Raw genomic sequence first — 17643 nt, forward strand, 5'->3', positions numbered from 1 at the left:
CTTATTTCTTAAAATATCAATCGTGTATAAGAAAGGATCTCCGAATCAAAGAACTTTATTCTAAAATACATATAATTACACTATAAATAATCTTTAAAAAGAGGAGATAAATGAAGTGTTGCTTATATTTTTTATTTTCCTCCAACACGGATATTTATAAACTAGAGTATGCTCAGTACTAAAATCTTTATTTTTTGCAAAATAATAAAAAAAACTAACGTGCAGAAACTTTTCGAAAACAACATGCAACTGCACCAAATAACTTCGTCAAATAACAAATTAATAGGATTTAATTTTTAAAAGAGTCAATAAAAGTTAATTAAATATTTAATATTAATAAATAAATTAAATAAATAATATTTAATTTAAATTTAAATTATAATGACATTCTTTAACACACACTTTAAATATTATATAGATAAATAATTATTATTAAAAATAATAATTAAGAATTTACAATATTATATTATAATTTTTAAAAATTAAGAAGATAGAATATATATTTTTTACTAATAATTAAAGAGATTAAAATACTTTATACCTTTAATAATTAAATAGTAACTATTCCAAAAAAATATTTATTTTTTATATATAAAAAATATAATAATCTACTAAAAAATAAAAATAAAAAACAATTATATACATATCTCAATATCACTTTTATAATATTTATTGAGAAACTAATAATAAAGTAGCAACATCTTCTGTCAACCCATGTCAACTAGCGTGTCTTCTACTCCACGTTTCGAACTTGTCCGTAACAATAGCATGGACAGAATTTAGATACAATAAATTACTTTCTATTGTATTGTTTTTTTTAATTAAAAATGATAATTTATATAAATAATTTAAATCAAGGAACTAACTATTAAAATAAAGTTAGAGTACGTTTGAAAAATAATTCTTTCTATTTCAACTATTTTTCAATAATCAAAAAATATTTGTATAATAAGTTGTATATTTGGGGTATCTAAATTTATAATTTTTAAGATAAGTTATTTTATAAATTTGAAAATTTTGAAAGTTATTATTTTTAATGATTTTCCTCCTAAAATAATTTATAATATAAAATTAAATTTTATTCTATCTAAATAAAATTAAATATCTTAAAATTATTTTCAACAAATTCATCTAAAAAATAATTTAAATTATAATTAATTATAGAAAAAATATATTCTGTATGTAAAAATGATTTTAATCATAAAAATATTAAAAATCGATATATATTTTTAATTGTCTCTCATTTCTTCTTTATTTTTGAAATGAAATATAATTAATTTTATTCACTAATTTATTTTTTCTTGGTAGCACGTACGATTGCCGAGAGGTTTTCGTTGGTGATAATTGCGATCTCTGCAATAGTTGTTTTCCTCTCAAAGTTGACTTAAAAATAAAAACAAAAGCTGAGAAAAAAAAAAAGGGGTTAAATGATGAGTACGGGGTCGACACTGCAATTTGGGCCCAGTGCCCCTCTTTTTTAAGTCACATCCTGCAACTTATGACCTGTGAGTTGTGACCTCATCTTACTTTATGATTAAATTCTTGTTTACAAATCTTAAACGTAAATTAGAAAAATAATTACTTATTAATTTAATATTTTTTATATAACAAATTATTAAAACGTGAATTATCAATGAAAATTATACATAATAAGTAATTTTGAGGCTAGTTATTTCACTCTTTAAAGTGTCTCTAACGTAGCAAGGAGATTAGGCACTATTATTGACAGTGAATATTTTAAGAACGAACAAAAAAAAATTAAACACATGTTACATTGCTCAAGAGTTATCACCCTTCCTTCAACTGATTTCAATTTCATTCCACGTTTTATTTTAAACATTTTTTTTCCATATAATTTACCGTGTGTGTTCGGTAGTGATGAAAGAAATGGAAAGACGCGAACAAATAAGTGGAAAAAGAATGCTATTGAGAATAATTAGCATATATTTGCATAAATAATATATTAAATAAAGTAAGAAAATAAAATAATATTATAAATTAATTTACATATATTAATTACTTTACACACATGTTATTGACAATTAAATTTATGATTCGAACAATTTTTTAATTAAAAACTTTATATAATCGATCGTATGGTAATAGATTTATAACACTAAACTGTATTGAGAATTTGCGTATGGTGATGGATTTCCGAATTAATCCACATGATTTATTATATTAACAAGATAAATCCTAAAATAATTGAAAGTGTACTATAATAACAATCGAGCCTTTAGGTCATAGAGCATATTTTGGACTATAGGGGTTGACCTAAACATGGTGCTTTTAAATTTGAATTTGTTGTATTAAAATAATGTTTAAGTGCAAATTAAATTTTATTTGTTAATATTAGAACACTACGTAAAATTCATGAAAAAAGTGTACAATAATCAATTAGAATAAAATATTAAATAAGATGGGATAAAATGTTGGTGCTAAGCATTTTTTATAGTTAACTAGTTCTTGTTTTGTACTCTTTCTTTTTTTTTCATAGTTATTTTGTTAAGATTTTTTTTTTTTTCATTGTCACTTTTTTAAAATTAATAATTTATTAATTTTTTTTCATTTTTACTCTTTATAATTAATGTATGTTTACTAAATAATGTGTTTATTCATTTTTTTAATATACTTATTTCTTTTTAATTACTTAAAAAGTATAACAAAAAAATATATAATAAATACTTTGAAAAATTAAAATATTAATTATTATCTTAATTCTTGTTAACTTTAAAGACAATAAAAAAAAAGATGAAGAAGGGAGTACTAAATTGAACTAAATGATGAATTGACTATTTTAATCTCAATTTAAAATTATGTTTAATGAAAAAATGTGTTTCAATATAAAAAGGAAAAAAAAAACTTGTGAATATAATTTTTTTTAAACTCCAACTCAAATTAACTCAACATTACTCCCCTTCAACTTACTCAAACACATTCAAATTACTTAAACTGGTTAGAGTAAAAATCAGGATCAAAATAATAGCATGAGTTTGACTGGTGAGTTTGTCAAACCAAGATTTCGTCAGAACTTATGTCATGACTTTCCAGACTTCTATGCACTGTAGTAATTGGAGTCAAATTCTCAAAGACAGGCCTTGTGTGTTAAGCTTCACAGATTAGTGGCAGCACACACTCTTTGTAAGAACTAGCTAGGCATAAGATAATGCTAGTTTAGCAGACACAATGCTAGAGGCACGTGGGTGGAAGCTGTTTTAGTCAGTTTAACTTAACTAGGTGACAGCTAGGCATTAATTCACCACCCTATTACCAAAGTCCTTTTCTTCTGCCACACTGCTTAACTTTTTCTCACCTTGACCTCTATATAATGCATCAACTACTTGTGTTGCTTCTGTAAGTAACACTAACCAGCTATTCATCACTCTTCCTCCCACTTTCTGGTCCCAGCTCCAGAAATGGCTTCCAATTCCATTCTTCTTCTGGCCATCTTTCTTGTGGTTACCACAAGGGTACACTTTTCTATTTTGCTTTTCACTCACTGGTCATTTTCACATAACAAAGTGCATTTCAAGTTGTTTTCTTGCTTCAAGTATTTCTTACTTTAGTATGAATATTCACCTTGTGCACATATGCAGGTTTTTTCCCATGATGAAGATCTCAAGATAGTGGTATGTACACTTTGATCTCAAGTTGCGCTTCTAATATTTGTCCTGATCTGTATGATTTGTTTACTTTCTTAAATCAAGAGTAGTCTAATCTAGCTAGCTTGTTGCAAAGTTTAAATTTTGTCAAACATTATTGATGATCTTTTTAGCAAGAAAACTAGTTGACAATAACATGTGCCTTTTAATCCTTTCTATATGCTCAATATTAAAATGTTTTATAAAGAAGAAAATTTAAGTATAAAACATTTTTGTAGACACCAACAAGCAAAATGGAGTAGTGCTACTTAAAAATGTAGCACACTATTTTTTAATTTTTTCATGACTTTCACTCCTTTACTAACAAGTACAATCTTTTTGGACACATGGCTACAGATATCTTAAACCAACCAAAGAAAAAACTTGTATTATTTAGTTATACAGTAGATTACATCTTAGTTTTTGTGACACAGACAAGTCCTGCACCTGCACCACCAGTGAAGGCACCAACTCCTGCACCTCCAGTGAAATCACCATCTTATCCTCCAGTGACTACACCAACAACACCCCCTTCTAAGGTGCCTCCTCCTCAATCCCCAGTAGTAAAGCCACCAACACCAACTCCAACACCAGCACCCCCTTCTCAGCCTCCAACTGTGAAGCCACCTACATATCCATCACCCCCAGTTGTGTCCCCTCCTGTTGCTCCATCCCCACCAGCTCCTGTGGTGAAATCAAAGAAGGGTAAGTGATTATGCCACATTTTTTCTTTGCATTGTAGTAGAGGAAGAACAAAAATGTGTAATTAAATGAATAGTCCTTTTTCAACTTAGTAATAATTTTGATTTTTCACAAATGTCATATTTATATTCAAACCTTTTGTTTATTTTTCTCCTTTTCATTTTATCACGTCTATTGTTTTATTTGTTATTATTATCTTTTGGACTTTGAAACAATTTTTTAATCCTGTAATGTGGGGTTTTAATATTGTTAAATGTTTCTCCTGATTTGATTACTGTAGAGTGTTTTTGTTTTGTCAAATTTTCTGCTACTACCGTTTAGTTTTCATTTTTTTATTTTATTTTTAAGTTAATAGATTTTTTTTTTATTTATAATGGTGTTAGAACTTTCTACATACTTATAGATCCAAAGACAGACAAAACTAAGTTTAAAAATATTAAAATGAAAAAATTCATATATTACAGAGAGATCTGAAAATTATTTAACCCTTACTTTTTCTTTTGTCCTTGTTATCCGTCTCCACTTTTTTGTCATTGTTATCCGTTCTATAATCCAATGATGGATGTGAGAGAACCATTGTCTCAATTGTTAGTGTTTAAATTGTTTTAAATTAAGTGTGGATTAGTGAGATCTGATTAATTAATGATACAATGTCTTTTGTTTTTCTACAACTTTTTTGTGGGCAGATTGCATTCCACTATGTGATTACAGGTGCCAATTGCACTCAAGGAAGAGATTGTGCATGAGAGCATGCATGACATGTTGTGACCGATGCAAATGTGTCCCTCCTGGAACTTATGGTAACAGGGAAAAGTGTGGGAAGTGTTACACTGACATGTTGACTCACGGCAACAAATACAAGTGCCCATAGATGCATGCATATCTAGTAGTACCTAAGCTTTTGTTTAAGTAATCAAGTTTGAATGATTATGTGGTTTGAATTGCTAGTGTATTTAATAACCGAGTGATGAGCATTAGTTATATACAAGTCGTCATGTTAATCAAAATAGTCAACACTATTTGTGTTGTCTTTAGGATCGGTGTGGTCCAGGAAGAAATTTATATTCATATGATTAATATAAGGAAGTGTTTGTGCTGTACGAAATTATGAGGACTACAATTTAATTTGAATATGACCCTCGTTAAATTTGATTCCTTTTTGGGCACAGCTTTTTGAGATATTGTTAGGTGGGGGAGATATTCTTGACTTGTCCTTTTGTTGGCATGGATTCAGCCATGGGGTCGCAATATTAAACCATGCCATCTACCACTCTCAGAATGCCTTCATTGAATTGTAATTAGAAAAGCAAAAGTGAATGCCTTGAATTAATGCACTATGTTTCAACGATGGTAACTTGAGCTATAAAAGGAAACAATTTCCATGTGGCATTGGAGCAGTCGTATGTATGAGCAAGTTACCTTGGGAATAATGGTTGCTTAAAAAGAAAAGGTGAACTCATTTGGTGAAATATAAATCAATATGAATGATATAAAATTATAGGGGCGGATAGTTCATAAGTTCTCTCTCTCTCTCTCTTTTTCTAATGAAGTTTTTATACTTGGTATTACCAACAAGAAGAAATGGTAGGTTATGAAAAATGGGGAAATTATATGGTGAATTAAAAAATAATTGATTGAGAATATATAACTGTTAGAAAGTAATTTTTAAAGTTTGTAAGTTGATTTTCAATGGAGATTTCTTCTTTTGGTGCTAAAGTGAGATTTATGTGTACGCATTATTTATTTTTATTTATTTATCATATAAGCATCTCTTTTCAATTTTTAAATGGATCTCACAAAAAATGTTACATTTTTATGTATCATTAATAATTTATTTATAAACTTAATTTTTTATATTAAATTATACATTAAGAGAGTTTTTATTCTACTATTTTGCAAAATATTTTTTTAATGACATAAAATAAAAAATAAATATTTAACTATATTAAAATTTATTTAAAATAATGAAGGCAATTAAAATTATGTTATTACGATAATATAAAAATTAAAAAATTAAAAAAAAAATGCATAATTAAAATAAGGATTGAATTGATTTTGATTTAATTTCATTACGTGAAAACAAATAAAATAATAATAATTGAGAGTTAATAAAAGTAGCTTAAGAAGAGATTATAAGAGACAAAGTGTGAAAGAGAAGAAGAAAATTAGGAAGTTGGTGAGAAAAAAAATACTATGAATCCTATTTATACAGGTATTAATTTATACAAATATTGGTGTTTAAAATTATATTAAAAAAATAATTTTATAACATTAAAATATAATGTTTATTTTCATTGTATAATGTTAGCTTTCTTTAGAAAATTTTATTGTATAACATTTAAAAATATATTATAAATTTAATTTTTTTTAATCAAAAAATATCTTAAATTTCTTAGAATTTTAAGTTTTAATGATATTAAACATATGACAAATATTTATAAGAAGATTTGATTAAGACATTTAGATATTTTGATATTAAGTCTCGTAGACGAAACAATTCACCTGTAAGACATATGTTCTTAACTTATATCATTTATGATGATCGATAACAAAATCATTTTTTTTTCACATGATTCTTCAAAGATCGAAAATATAGTTTATTTGGTACTCACAATTCACTATTAGAGCTAAAGACATGTTTTTTGTATAAAAAAAAATAGCATACCCCACAAAGAACGAAAAATTATAAGAAGTTATTCCGGATTGAACTCAAAATTCTTCTCTTTTGGTATCTAAAAAGTGATAAATATCTTCATTGATTAGATAAGAAATAACAATTTGGTTAAACGCATTAAATACAAACATTTAATACATCAACAAACACTTTTCTCTATATTAAATAAAGATGAAAACAGACGAAACAAGCTTGTGAGACACGCTCAAGGATTTGCAATGATCATTTTCATGAAATACCTACTAAAGAAGCTTGAAGAGTCATAAAGAAGTGAGAGATAGATTTACATGAACATTATTGTACATTTCTTTTGATGAAAAAACCTTGTATTTAACTGGTTGTATCAGGTCTTGATAATAAGATGAAACAATATTGTTAGCTTACCAAACTTTAACTTTTTATTATTGTTTTGAGTCTAGAAAGACTTGACTGTAAAAGAATATTTGGTTGTTAGAGCCCGAAGAGACTTGAATATAAAATAATATTTGATTGTTAAAGTCTTAAGAGACTTGAATGTAAAAGAATACTTAGTTATTTGAAGCTTGAAAAGACTTTGTGCTCAAAGAATACTTAGGTAATTGTTTGAAGAGATAAGTCAAAAAATACTTAGGTTGAACTAGAAATGACTTATGAAAGAATATTTGTATCTTTGTAAAAGATAGTAAAACTTCATTAGATTGATCAAAAATTGGACATAGTCTCAATGGTTGAGACGAACCAGTATAAAAACACCTATATGTTCTTCATACTTTTTCTCTTTGTTTGCTCTTTTACAATCTTGTTACTACTTCACTATTTTAAAAAAGAGTTGAGTTTTTGATAGACATTTTTCAACCTCTTCTAATATCTCTCTTTTCTCCATAATTTTTAATTAAAAAAGTATAGAAGTTCTTGTGCTTATATAAACATAAGATGCTTAACAAAAATTAAGCTCAACATGAGATGCAAGCCAGACAGATCTTCACAGTAACTTTCAGGGTTTAGGATTCCACATTGTGAATGTTCTAAACGGTGATCTAGTTAGTAAAGTCATTTTCCATTAGAAAGGGCGATATAGTTGATAATTATTTAACTTCTTTCGTGTATCATTTTATAAAAATTTGTATGAAGTCATATTTTATCTTAATTTAAAATTTTAATTAAAAAGAGTAATTTTTAGAGTCCATTTGAAATAGTTGTTACTTTACTGACTTTTTATTTATTAAAGATATTAGTTATTTTTGAATGTTTTAATCAAATGAAGTTGTAAAATACTATCAATAAAGTGAGAATACAATATATACTTTGAAACGAATGAGGCCGAAAATGAAAGGACAATCAATGTCCAGTTAGATGGGACCAAAAATTGAAAGAGAAGAAAATGAATAAAAGAGAGAAAAATTTAAGTTTTCATTTTCATTTTCTATGTGACACAATCGAATATTAAATATGAATATTTAATTGAACTTTGATTGGTGATGGGAGAGACCACCATTCCTTTTCCCTGTATTTGATCCTCGTTGGATATTTAATTTTTAAACTTATTCAATTTATTTTCTGACTATAAATATTGTTTTTAATTTGATGCCATTTTACTTGTATAACATTTGGTCTTTTTTGAACGTTCTTGAGTGAAATGGGCTGATTGATGTTTCCAAACAGAATGGATCAAATTATCTAATACGACCAAATTACGATTTTGAAAGGCTCATGAGTAATGACATATACATTTTTTTTTATAATAAGTTCACTTCCTTTTTTTGTTAAAAAAATTATAAAATATTTTAATCTTTTTTATTCTCTAATTTTTTAATTTTACACTTCTAACGTTCAATTTAGTATTTTCTCTTTTTTACGCACTTCCTTCATTCTCCCTTTTAATTTTCACATGCATCTATTTGTTTTTTCCTTGCTCTTCCCTTATTTTAATAGGTCATTTTAATTTTTTTGATTTTCACATTACTCTCTTCTTTGTCTTTTTTTTTTTTTTCTCTAGTTTTCACACACACTCAGATTGTAGAATTGGTGCGCAACGGCGATGTAGACACATGCAACTTTTTCAATAGTATTGAAGGTGCTGAGTCAAACGCGCGTTTTTTCTTCGAACACTTCCTCCCTTTTCACACTTCTTGAAACCTCAACAATAAATTTAGTATGCCAGAAAATACTTTCCAAAGCATTAATTTTAATATTCTAAAATAGTGAAATTAGTTTTTTTTGAAAGTATTTTTTGGAATTGTATTTTTACATACTTTCAAAAATTACTTTCTAGAACATTAAATTTACTGTTTCATAAGGAAATTTTCAAAATTATGTAAAACAACACAGTTCTAAAAAGTGTAATACTTCTCAAATTTGACATCTCAGCAACTATACTAGTTTATGACACTTCACACGGTGACACTTCTCACAACTTTTCTTTGTTCAGAATCCTTATCAGTCAAAACCCTCTATCGGTAACCATTTTTGAGATGTCCATATGCTTTTAGGATTAACGAATGACCTCACAAACCAACATAAGACTTTTCAATGTGTTTTATCCTCATTCATACACTTTTTGGAAAACGTCTCAGAAAGTCACTCATCCCTAAATCGCTCCAAGCCAAACTTGCTTAGTTGTGAAATTCTTATATAATGAGCTACCAAAAAGTAGATGCATCTTGTTAGAATATGTAGTACAAATCATTTCCTTTAAGTCATTCTCAACTATACAATCTCACACGTGCAAATATCTAAATCCTTCTCATTCTAGTGTGTTTGAGTAATTACAAGTCCACCATATTTTGCTTGGTTTGTCCTTGAATCATACCGTACTATGAGAGAAGACCTAGTTTGAAACCCTTTATAACAATCCTTAAATTTGACATCTCAATGACTCAACTCCATGACACTTTACACTTTGACGCTTTACACAACTCCTCCCTGGTCAGAATCCTCCGTGGGTAGCCATTTTAAAGATATTTGTCATATTTTAGGATCAACAAATAACCAAACAAACCAACATAAAACTTTTTCAACATACTTTGTCCTCACTTGCACACTTTCTGGGAAACTTTCTAGAAGATTATCCATCGCTAAATTGTTTTAAGTCAAATACACTTAACTGTGAAATTCTTATGTAATGAGCTACCAAAAAGATGCATCTTGTTGGTATAGGTATTACAAATTATTTCATTTAAGTCATCATCAACTGCATAATCTCACACATGTATAAATCTCTTTTATTTTGGTGTGTCCAAGCTATTATAGAAAGTTTTTTTTGGAACACTAATTTTACTATTTTAGAAAGTATTTTTTGAAAGTGTATTGTTTTACATAATTTTGGAAAGTTTTTTTTCAAAATAGTAAATTTAGTGGTCTAAAATGTACTTTATGAAAGTGTGTAAAAAAATTCTAAAAATACTTTTCAAAACACAAATTTCACTATTTTTGAAAGTATTTTTTTGAAACATTAAAATTAATGTTTTATTTAAGTATTTTTTAGAGCACTAAATTTAATGTTGTACTTTCTAGGGGAGGAAGTACTCGAAGAAAAAACGTTCGTCTAGCTTGACACCTTCAACATTATCAGGGAAGTTGCATGCATCTATAACATTGTTGTACACCAATTCTACGTCTCAAATGTAGCAATCCGCCATGATCCATACACGTAACGAATCAACTACTAGCAGTGAAAACATACACAACTACCTATGGTGAACATACAAACAATTCCTAGGAGGTACATGTAAAAATATAAATATATGCATAAGGATAAACCAACCAAAAGAAATATTCCTCAACTAAACAACCACATATCCTATACATATGTATGTATATATAGTAATCCAAAACAATTGTAATGTAAACCTAGGTTGTCAGTCAGGCAACTCTACAAAACTATAAAAAGGTAACATCAAGTTACATTGCCATCTAACATGACCCTCAACTCGCCAAACTCCTCTAGCCTAATCATGTCCTACTCCTATGTAAACATAATTATCACAGTCCAACCACGAAAAAGAAACCATGGAAAGGTAAGCTAGTATTCAAAAGGATAATCATACAAGTATAAAAGGCAAATATAATTATACTACCAATTAGTAACATGTAAACCATACAACAAAAATCACATCATGTCTTACAACATAACAACATATCAATAACACGTCAACATGACATCAACAACTTTGAAGGATAAACAACTTAATCATTCCAGACTTACACCACAACCATGTCATTCAACAAAAAATTCCACATAGGTGAGTAGTCTAATTGACTTGACCTTATGAAACTAACGTGATCTTTTTACACCTACTATATCAACAACCAATTTGGATACTAATATATAACAACATGGTTTCTTGAATTTCGTCACTTAAACTATGAAGTCTAGTATTTCTGTTAAGACAAAACTACTTGGGTGTGAGCTTACCACGTCATTAGCTTGCATAACTAAGTCCCCTATGGATTTAATTCGCTGACTACCTTTCAAATACTACGCCCTTCTAGTACTCAGTTAGGGACTAAGCCCTCAACCTTGTACCTTACTCGGTTAGTCATTTGTAATCAATATAGCTCGACCTGACCCCTATACTGTGGTCACTTATAACTAATATACTTTGACCTGGTCCACATACCACATCAACTAAAGTCCTAGAGGAGACTTAACTATCCATTTCAAGAGTCAACTACTTAGGAAAAGTTTTTCAACAATTGGGCTCAGAAAGTATCAAACTAATATCCACATAATGAGATATTCAACTTTCAAAAATACCCTCTCCTTTAGTCCTAAGTTGATCAATACAACACATCCTAATGCCTAAACGCCTTAAGCAGTCTTAGCATCATCACCTTTATAGTTCAATAGTTAATCACCACAACATGACTAAATGCTTAAAACATTCTTAGTATTAATGTCTCAACAATTCAACAATTATTTATTTATATGCATTATTTTATATCAATGAATATGGAACCATCAACATTAATCGACATACAACATGTAGATTCACCTAACCTATCCATGTTCAACATTTTCTCAATCAAACAACAAGTCTTCATAAAGCAACTCATGCCCAACACCATCTACCCTACGCTTGACGTCATTGTGATAAAGAACTCTTAGTCTCGCCTACGTTGAGAGCCATTAACTCGCACTCAACATGGAGGAGATTAAAGATCCCTTGGGACAATCACACTTGGCGTGGATAAACCCATGTCGACCCCAATTTAGATAAAGATGATTCTTTCTCCTCGCACTCGATGTCATTCCATTGGCACAAGTTTTCACTCAAGTAGAGAGTTATGTCTTGGTCATGTTGGACGCCATACAACCCATGCTTGGCATGACCAAGTGAGAGGTTTTTCTCTCTCCTCACACTCGATGTCACCAATTTTGCACCCAACACGAGTTAGACAAAAGACCCTTAATTTGAGCCATGCCCAATGCCATGAAGGTGAGTTTGACATGATGATGAGTTCTACACTAAAAAAAATTTCAAATTGGCTCAAACCACCTGAAATTCAAAAAAATTCCAACATGCAACACAATATATCATTCATATACATCATCAATAACTCTTTGATCAACAAATTAACAACATGCAACAATAATCGGTTAAGAAACCACCAACTCACTAATATCCAACCCAACATGCTCCAAAGTATGAAAACTCAACATACCTCAGTTCACAACTTAGGATTTCATCATGCAACCACGAAATCATGCAATAAACCAACATGCAACCGGAAATAATCCAACAAAAATTTAAAAGTATAGTTTCCCTTCCCCTAGATTCGAAGTGAAACAAGGAAGATGAAGAAGAAGGATCTTCGAGAACTCCAAAAGCTTTGCACCAACACAATCACGATGATAATCCTTAGTTACGAACTTCAAATCACCACCCAATTACCCAACTATGATCTTGGCAACGCTAGAAATAAGAAAGAAAGACTTAGAATTCTAGAACTTCTCTCTTTAGTTTATGCCTCGAAGACTATTAAGAATGAATTTATGAAACTCAATTTTTAAAAGAGACTTTATATCTTTCTCCTCAGGGTTAAACTGGACTTTTGCCAAGAAAAATTACAATATGTCTAAAAACTTGTATTTTTTTTTTTTTAATTTTATGTCTCTAACTTTATACCTTAAAAGGTGGAGACATAAAATAAAAAATAAAAATATTAAAGATATTTAAGAATTTATTTTTTTAAAAAAGAAAAAAAAAGTATATTTATTAAAAAAAAGAAAAGAAGAGGTATATGTATATGATGACGAGCCTTTTGAAATGACAACAAAGAAAGAGTTCATAAGATTTTGAAAAGGCCCAGAACTAATACCGAGAAATGGGCCTCCAAACTTGTGTAAGGAGCTTTGTGCCCATCTTTATCTTAATTTGTAATATATATTTTTCACATTAAAATATGTAAATATTATATTAATAAGAATTTAATAAGCATATTGTCAATTTCAGTGGGCCATCTGCAATAATATTAGCAATACAGTTTACATATTTGATTTTGATGTCTTTTACTAGGTGATTTTACTGGAATTTTTCTAAATAAATAATTAGTTTGGATGGAGATAAAGAAAATAAGGAAGATTTTTATTTATTTATTTATTTAAAAAGCTATATTATTTGGTTGAAGAGGAAGCGAAGACAATTTAAGTAACAAATTTTCATTTTTCCCTGTTTCCCCCTGCAACTTTTTTATATTTTATTTTGTTTTCTCTTAACCGAATGAAAAACAAGTAAGAGGAATCACAAAATCATCTGAATAATAAATCTTGTGTAAGAAAACATAAAAAAAAAAAAAAAAAAAACACATAAAGAAATTACATTACTTGTATTTTTCACCCAAACTTAGTTTCCACGAAAACCTCCCACGTCCTTTTAATTAATAACTGTTGGAGGACATTTTCTAGCTACGATCGTCAATTTATTGCAATTACAGTGAAGGTTCATTTTTAATTGGAGTAGGTGGGAACCAGCCACCAGGGATGGAAATGGGTACTAGGATATCCCAACTTGTTCTGTTGGCTAAAAATTTGTTTTGTATTTTATGTCTACTTGCGTGACTACCTATGAAGTGTTTATAAATATTCATAAATATTTGTGATTTTTTTTTAAAATTTTAAAAATATTATAAATAATTTTTAAATTTATATTTTTAAATTTTTGGAAAAAAGATTTAAATGTGAATGGATGAGTTGGCAAGGACAATAGTGTTAAATAAAGTTGACGCGTATGGGTGACATGCAAATTCCCAATTCTTTTCTTTGCAATGCATTCTCCTTTTTCCTATGCCTTTCCTCAGAGTTTCTCAAGTCCATGCCTCAGGCTCAGAGTCTTGGTCTTCCCTTTTAATAAACCCAAACCTCTTCACAACCTTCATCTTCATCCTCACTCTTCAGCTTCCTTACCCTCGCAACCGCCATGACTCTTCCTCAACAGTATGCCACAAATTAAACCTTCCTTTTGCTGGAATTTCATTCGCATAGTAACTCCTTTTCTTTGTTGTGGCTGCAGATTTAGCTCTGGACTCGTGCAAGCGCCGTTTGTTGCAAGCTCTGGCCTTCTTCTCAACACGTGGGGCGTTATCTCTTCTCCTGTCGAAGCCATCGTCGGGAGTCGAGCCTTGTCCTGGAAGCTCTATCAAGAACCGGCTTCGGATTTGACGGTTCTGGCGTTTCAGGTCGAACCGGATTTCCATCTTGAACCGGGTTTGGTTTCTTTTTCTGAGCTCAGGGGGAAAAATTTCCGCCGCTTTGAGTTTCTGTGTAACAAGAAAATTCTGGATTTTAAGGTTAACGCCTCTGCGGTTTCGCTCTTATCTGAAAATATTGAGAGGCTTGATGAGTTGAAATCCCAGGTATTTGCTTACTTCTACTTCTCTACCTTTCATTGTTCTTTGATTTTGATATGAAAAATTGCGAGCTGAAGCGTAGTAGACTCTTTTGGATACTAAATTGCACTTTTGAGTTGACCTGCATGGAAAATTTTGTGCTGCAAATGTGGAGATTTGTATGAGTTTACTAAACTGTTTGTCTGTCCAAAACTATGAACTAGTTAGAAAGACAAAACTTAGATATATTACCATATGCACTATTGTTGCGCATGTCCAATCAAAATTCGAGTTTGGTATGCAATGGATGGTTATATGACAATTCAATTGATGTATGGAGTTTTAGGATTTTAAGGAGTGGTGTTGCATGTGTGAGACATGAGTTTGGTGTATATGTTTGTTTTCTTTATTGTTTTGAAAACTAAAATGAAAATAGAAATCCAACACACTCTTTGTTTCTTTTTTCCAAGGGCATTTATTGTTCTTCCTCTAAGCCCCTATAATCATATTTCTGATGCAGATTAATGACTCTCCCAGATTGATTGTTACTGGTCATGGTCTAGGAGGACCAATTGCATCTCTCTTCACTTTATTGTTGTTAGATAGCCCTGGTTTAGGAAAGAAACACCCTCTCTGCATCACCTTTGGTTCTCCCCTTGTCGGTGACAAAAGTTTTCAAGAAGCCATATCACGTAGTTCTACATGGAGTTCATGCTTTTTACACGTGGTCTCTTACAAAGACCCGCAGCCAAAGAAATTGAAGCCTGGCACCGATGATTACATGCCTTTTGGCACATTTCTCTTCTGTTCTGATACAAATTCTACTTGTTTTGAGAATCCCCTTTCTGTTTTGGAACTTCTTGTGGTCTCAATCGGCCATCAAAATCAAGGATTTCAGCCCATAGATTATGGAAACATTGTGGAAAATCTCTATCGCAAAGCAATTTGCAAGGACTTTACCCCACGGATGCAGGACTTGAATACTTCTAATTCACTGCGTGCAAGTATCTGTTTGCAGTTGTGGGCAGCACTAGGATTATTCGATGTGCAGGTAGCTGAATATCCTTTATTTCTAAAACGCTTGTATTTTAGTAAACCTTATTAGACTTGTTATGTGTAATTAGACTAGTATTTGATGAATCAAATTTTTCCTAATCTATGGTCTAAAATTGATTTGGCAGCAGCAACAACAGCAGAACATTGATAATAATACTTTGGCAACAAAGATGGAAACACTGGATATTAGTCAGTTGCAACATAACATTGATGTGAATACTTTGGTAACAAAGATGCAAAAACTGGAAGAGAAGTTCATTTTCCAGAAGAAGATTAAATTTGATCCATCCAGGAAATTGAATGTAATGAAGAGAGATATGGCCCAACTTGAATGGTACAAGAAGGATTCCAAGAATCGAGATATTGGGTACTATGACAGCTACAAGAGGAGTGTCTCAACAAGTGACCAAGATGCTGTTAAGTTCCAGAAAAACCTCACAAATTACTGGAAAGACATGGTTGAGGAGGCAGAGATGAAACCACAGAGAGAAGGTGCAGCTTTCCGCATACGCTGGCTCTATGCGGGGACTAACTACAGGAGAATGGTTGAACCCCTGGATATTGCTGAATACTACGCGAATGGTGGTAAAGATTATATCACTAACCAAAGATCTAAACATTATAAAGTGTTGGAGGAGTGGGTGAAAGAAGGGAGGAGAAGAGATTCAGGCGATTCAAACAGAACAAACAGAACGAATGTGGAATTAATTTTAACCTTTGATTCTTGCTTTTGGGCACATGTTGAAGAGGCTCTCCTTTTGTGCAAAGAGTTGAAAAGTGTACAATCTAGCCTGAAAGAGAAGGAAGAGGCAACTAGGAAGTTGGTTGATTTCGAGGAGTATGTTTATGGGTTGCTCATGAAATTTGAAGTGTCACCAGAGATTTTCCTGACGGAAAGCAGCTACATGACTTGGTGGAATCAGTATAAGGCAATTAAAGGCATTTCATATAATTCAGCACTTGCAGGCTTCATGAGCAATCCTCGTCATTATGTTCAGTATACTGAGGGAACTTATGTTTTCCCTGAAGTACAGTGAATGCCCCCGTGTGTTTGAGTAGTGTGCAATAATTTGTGGTTTCATCCCACTGCACCCATTTTAATCTTTTTATATTTCTCTGTAGGAATGTATGTTATATCCTCCCTTGCGTTGTAATATTGGAAGCTCTTGCAATTGTCTTTCGTTTGCCAACCTTGCTCGCATTCTTCTTGGAAATTTATTTTGAGTGTAATGGGTGCAGGCTACATAGTATCAACCTAATCTAGAAGACTCTTGAGAAATGGACTTCTCAACAGATATGGGATTTATTAGTTTAATTTTGATACGCTGATTTTACGTTGTGATCATTACACTGTTTACTGATTAGAATCTTTAATATAAATTTTATAATGAGTTAAATAAATATGTATTGTCAGTATAAAACTTTTAAAAAAAGAATATAACTTTTTATACTGTTAGTAAACTAAAAATTATATTTCTGAATAAAAAATTAAAAATTATATTTGGTATAATTTTTCTAAGTAACTATCATATTAACGTGTAAAAAATAAGCGGGCTGATAGTGTACTATGATTAGGCTTTTGTTAGAAACACCACCATTTATTAAGTACATCACCCGTGTCATTTATTTATTTGTTTTTTAAACATTTTTTTTGGAAGAGGGAAAATATATTACCGGAAGCTACTTTTTAAAAGAAAAGAAAATTATATTTTTAGAAAGTACTTTCCTTTTTCAGAAGAGAAATAAGTTTGTTTTTTTTTAAAT

The 17643-nt window shown here is 30.2% G+C and overlaps 2 protein-coding genes across 3 annotated transcripts; both read left to right on the forward strand.

The window, feature by feature from the left end:
- Positions 1–3314: 3314 nt before the first annotated feature.
- On the forward strand, positions 3315–5498 carry LOC109788447 (Gibberellin-regulated family protein). The gene is made up of 4 exons (XM_020347175.3): positions 3315–3470; positions 3597–3629; positions 4076–4346; positions 5030–5498. Exons 1-4 carry the CDS (start codon positions 3417–3419, stop codon positions 5212–5214), a joined length of 543 nt encoding a protein of 180 aa, XP_020202764.1. The 5' UTR covers positions 3315–3416; the 3' UTR covers positions 5215–5498.
- Positions 5499–14234: 8736 nt separating this feature from the next.
- SAG101 (senescence-associated gene 101) lies at positions 14235–17224 on the forward strand. 2 transcript variants are annotated; one of them, XM_020347168.3, is made up of 4 exons: positions 14235–14431; positions 14508–14850; positions 15344–15874; positions 16005–17224. In XM_020347168.3, exons 1-4 carry the CDS (start codon positions 14415–14417, stop codon positions 16914–16916), a joined length of 1803 nt encoding a protein of 600 aa, XP_020202757.2. In that variant the 5' UTR covers positions 14235–14414; the 3' UTR covers positions 16917–17224. The 2 variants fall into 2 exon arrangements, with proteins under 2 accessions (XP_020202757.2, XP_020202758.2); XM_020347169.3 differs by having other exon boundaries at positions 16008–17224.
- The last annotated feature ends 419 nt before the right edge of the window (positions 17225–17643 follow it).

Source organism: Cajanus cajan, chromosome 2 (assembly GCF_000230855.2).
Source record: "Cajanus cajan strain Asha chromosome 2, NIPB_CcT2T_4, whole genome shotgun sequence".
Taxonomy (NCBI): Eukaryota; Viridiplantae; Streptophyta; class Magnoliopsida; order Fabales; family Fabaceae; genus Cajanus; species Cajanus cajan.

What these genes read in the sequence shown, in the direction of transcription:
- SAG101 (XM_020347168.3), top strand. An exon ending in TTGATGAGTTGAAATCCCAG is followed by an intron (nt 14,851 to 15,343) that starts GTATTTGCTTAC and finishes TTTCTGATGCAG; the next exon opens with ATTAATGACTCTCCCAGATT. An exon ending in TAGGATTATTCGATGTGCAG is followed by an intron (nt 15,875 to 16,004) that starts GTAGCTGAATAT and finishes TTGATTTGGCAG; the next exon opens with CAGCAACAACAGCAGAACAT.
- LOC109788447 (XM_020347175.3), top strand. Translation starts at nt 3,417, where the DNA reads ATGGCTTCCAATTCCATTCTTCTTCTGGCCATCTTTCTTGTGGTTACC. An exon ending in TTCTTGTGGTTACCACAAGG is followed by an intron (nt 3,471 to 3,596) that starts GTACACTTTTCT and finishes GCACATATGCAG; the next exon opens with GTTTTTTCCCATGATGAAGA. An exon ending in TGTGGTGAAATCAAAGAAGG is followed by an intron (nt 4,347 to 5,029) that starts GTAAGTGATTAT and finishes TTTTGTGGGCAG; the next exon opens with ATTGCATTCCACTATGTGAT.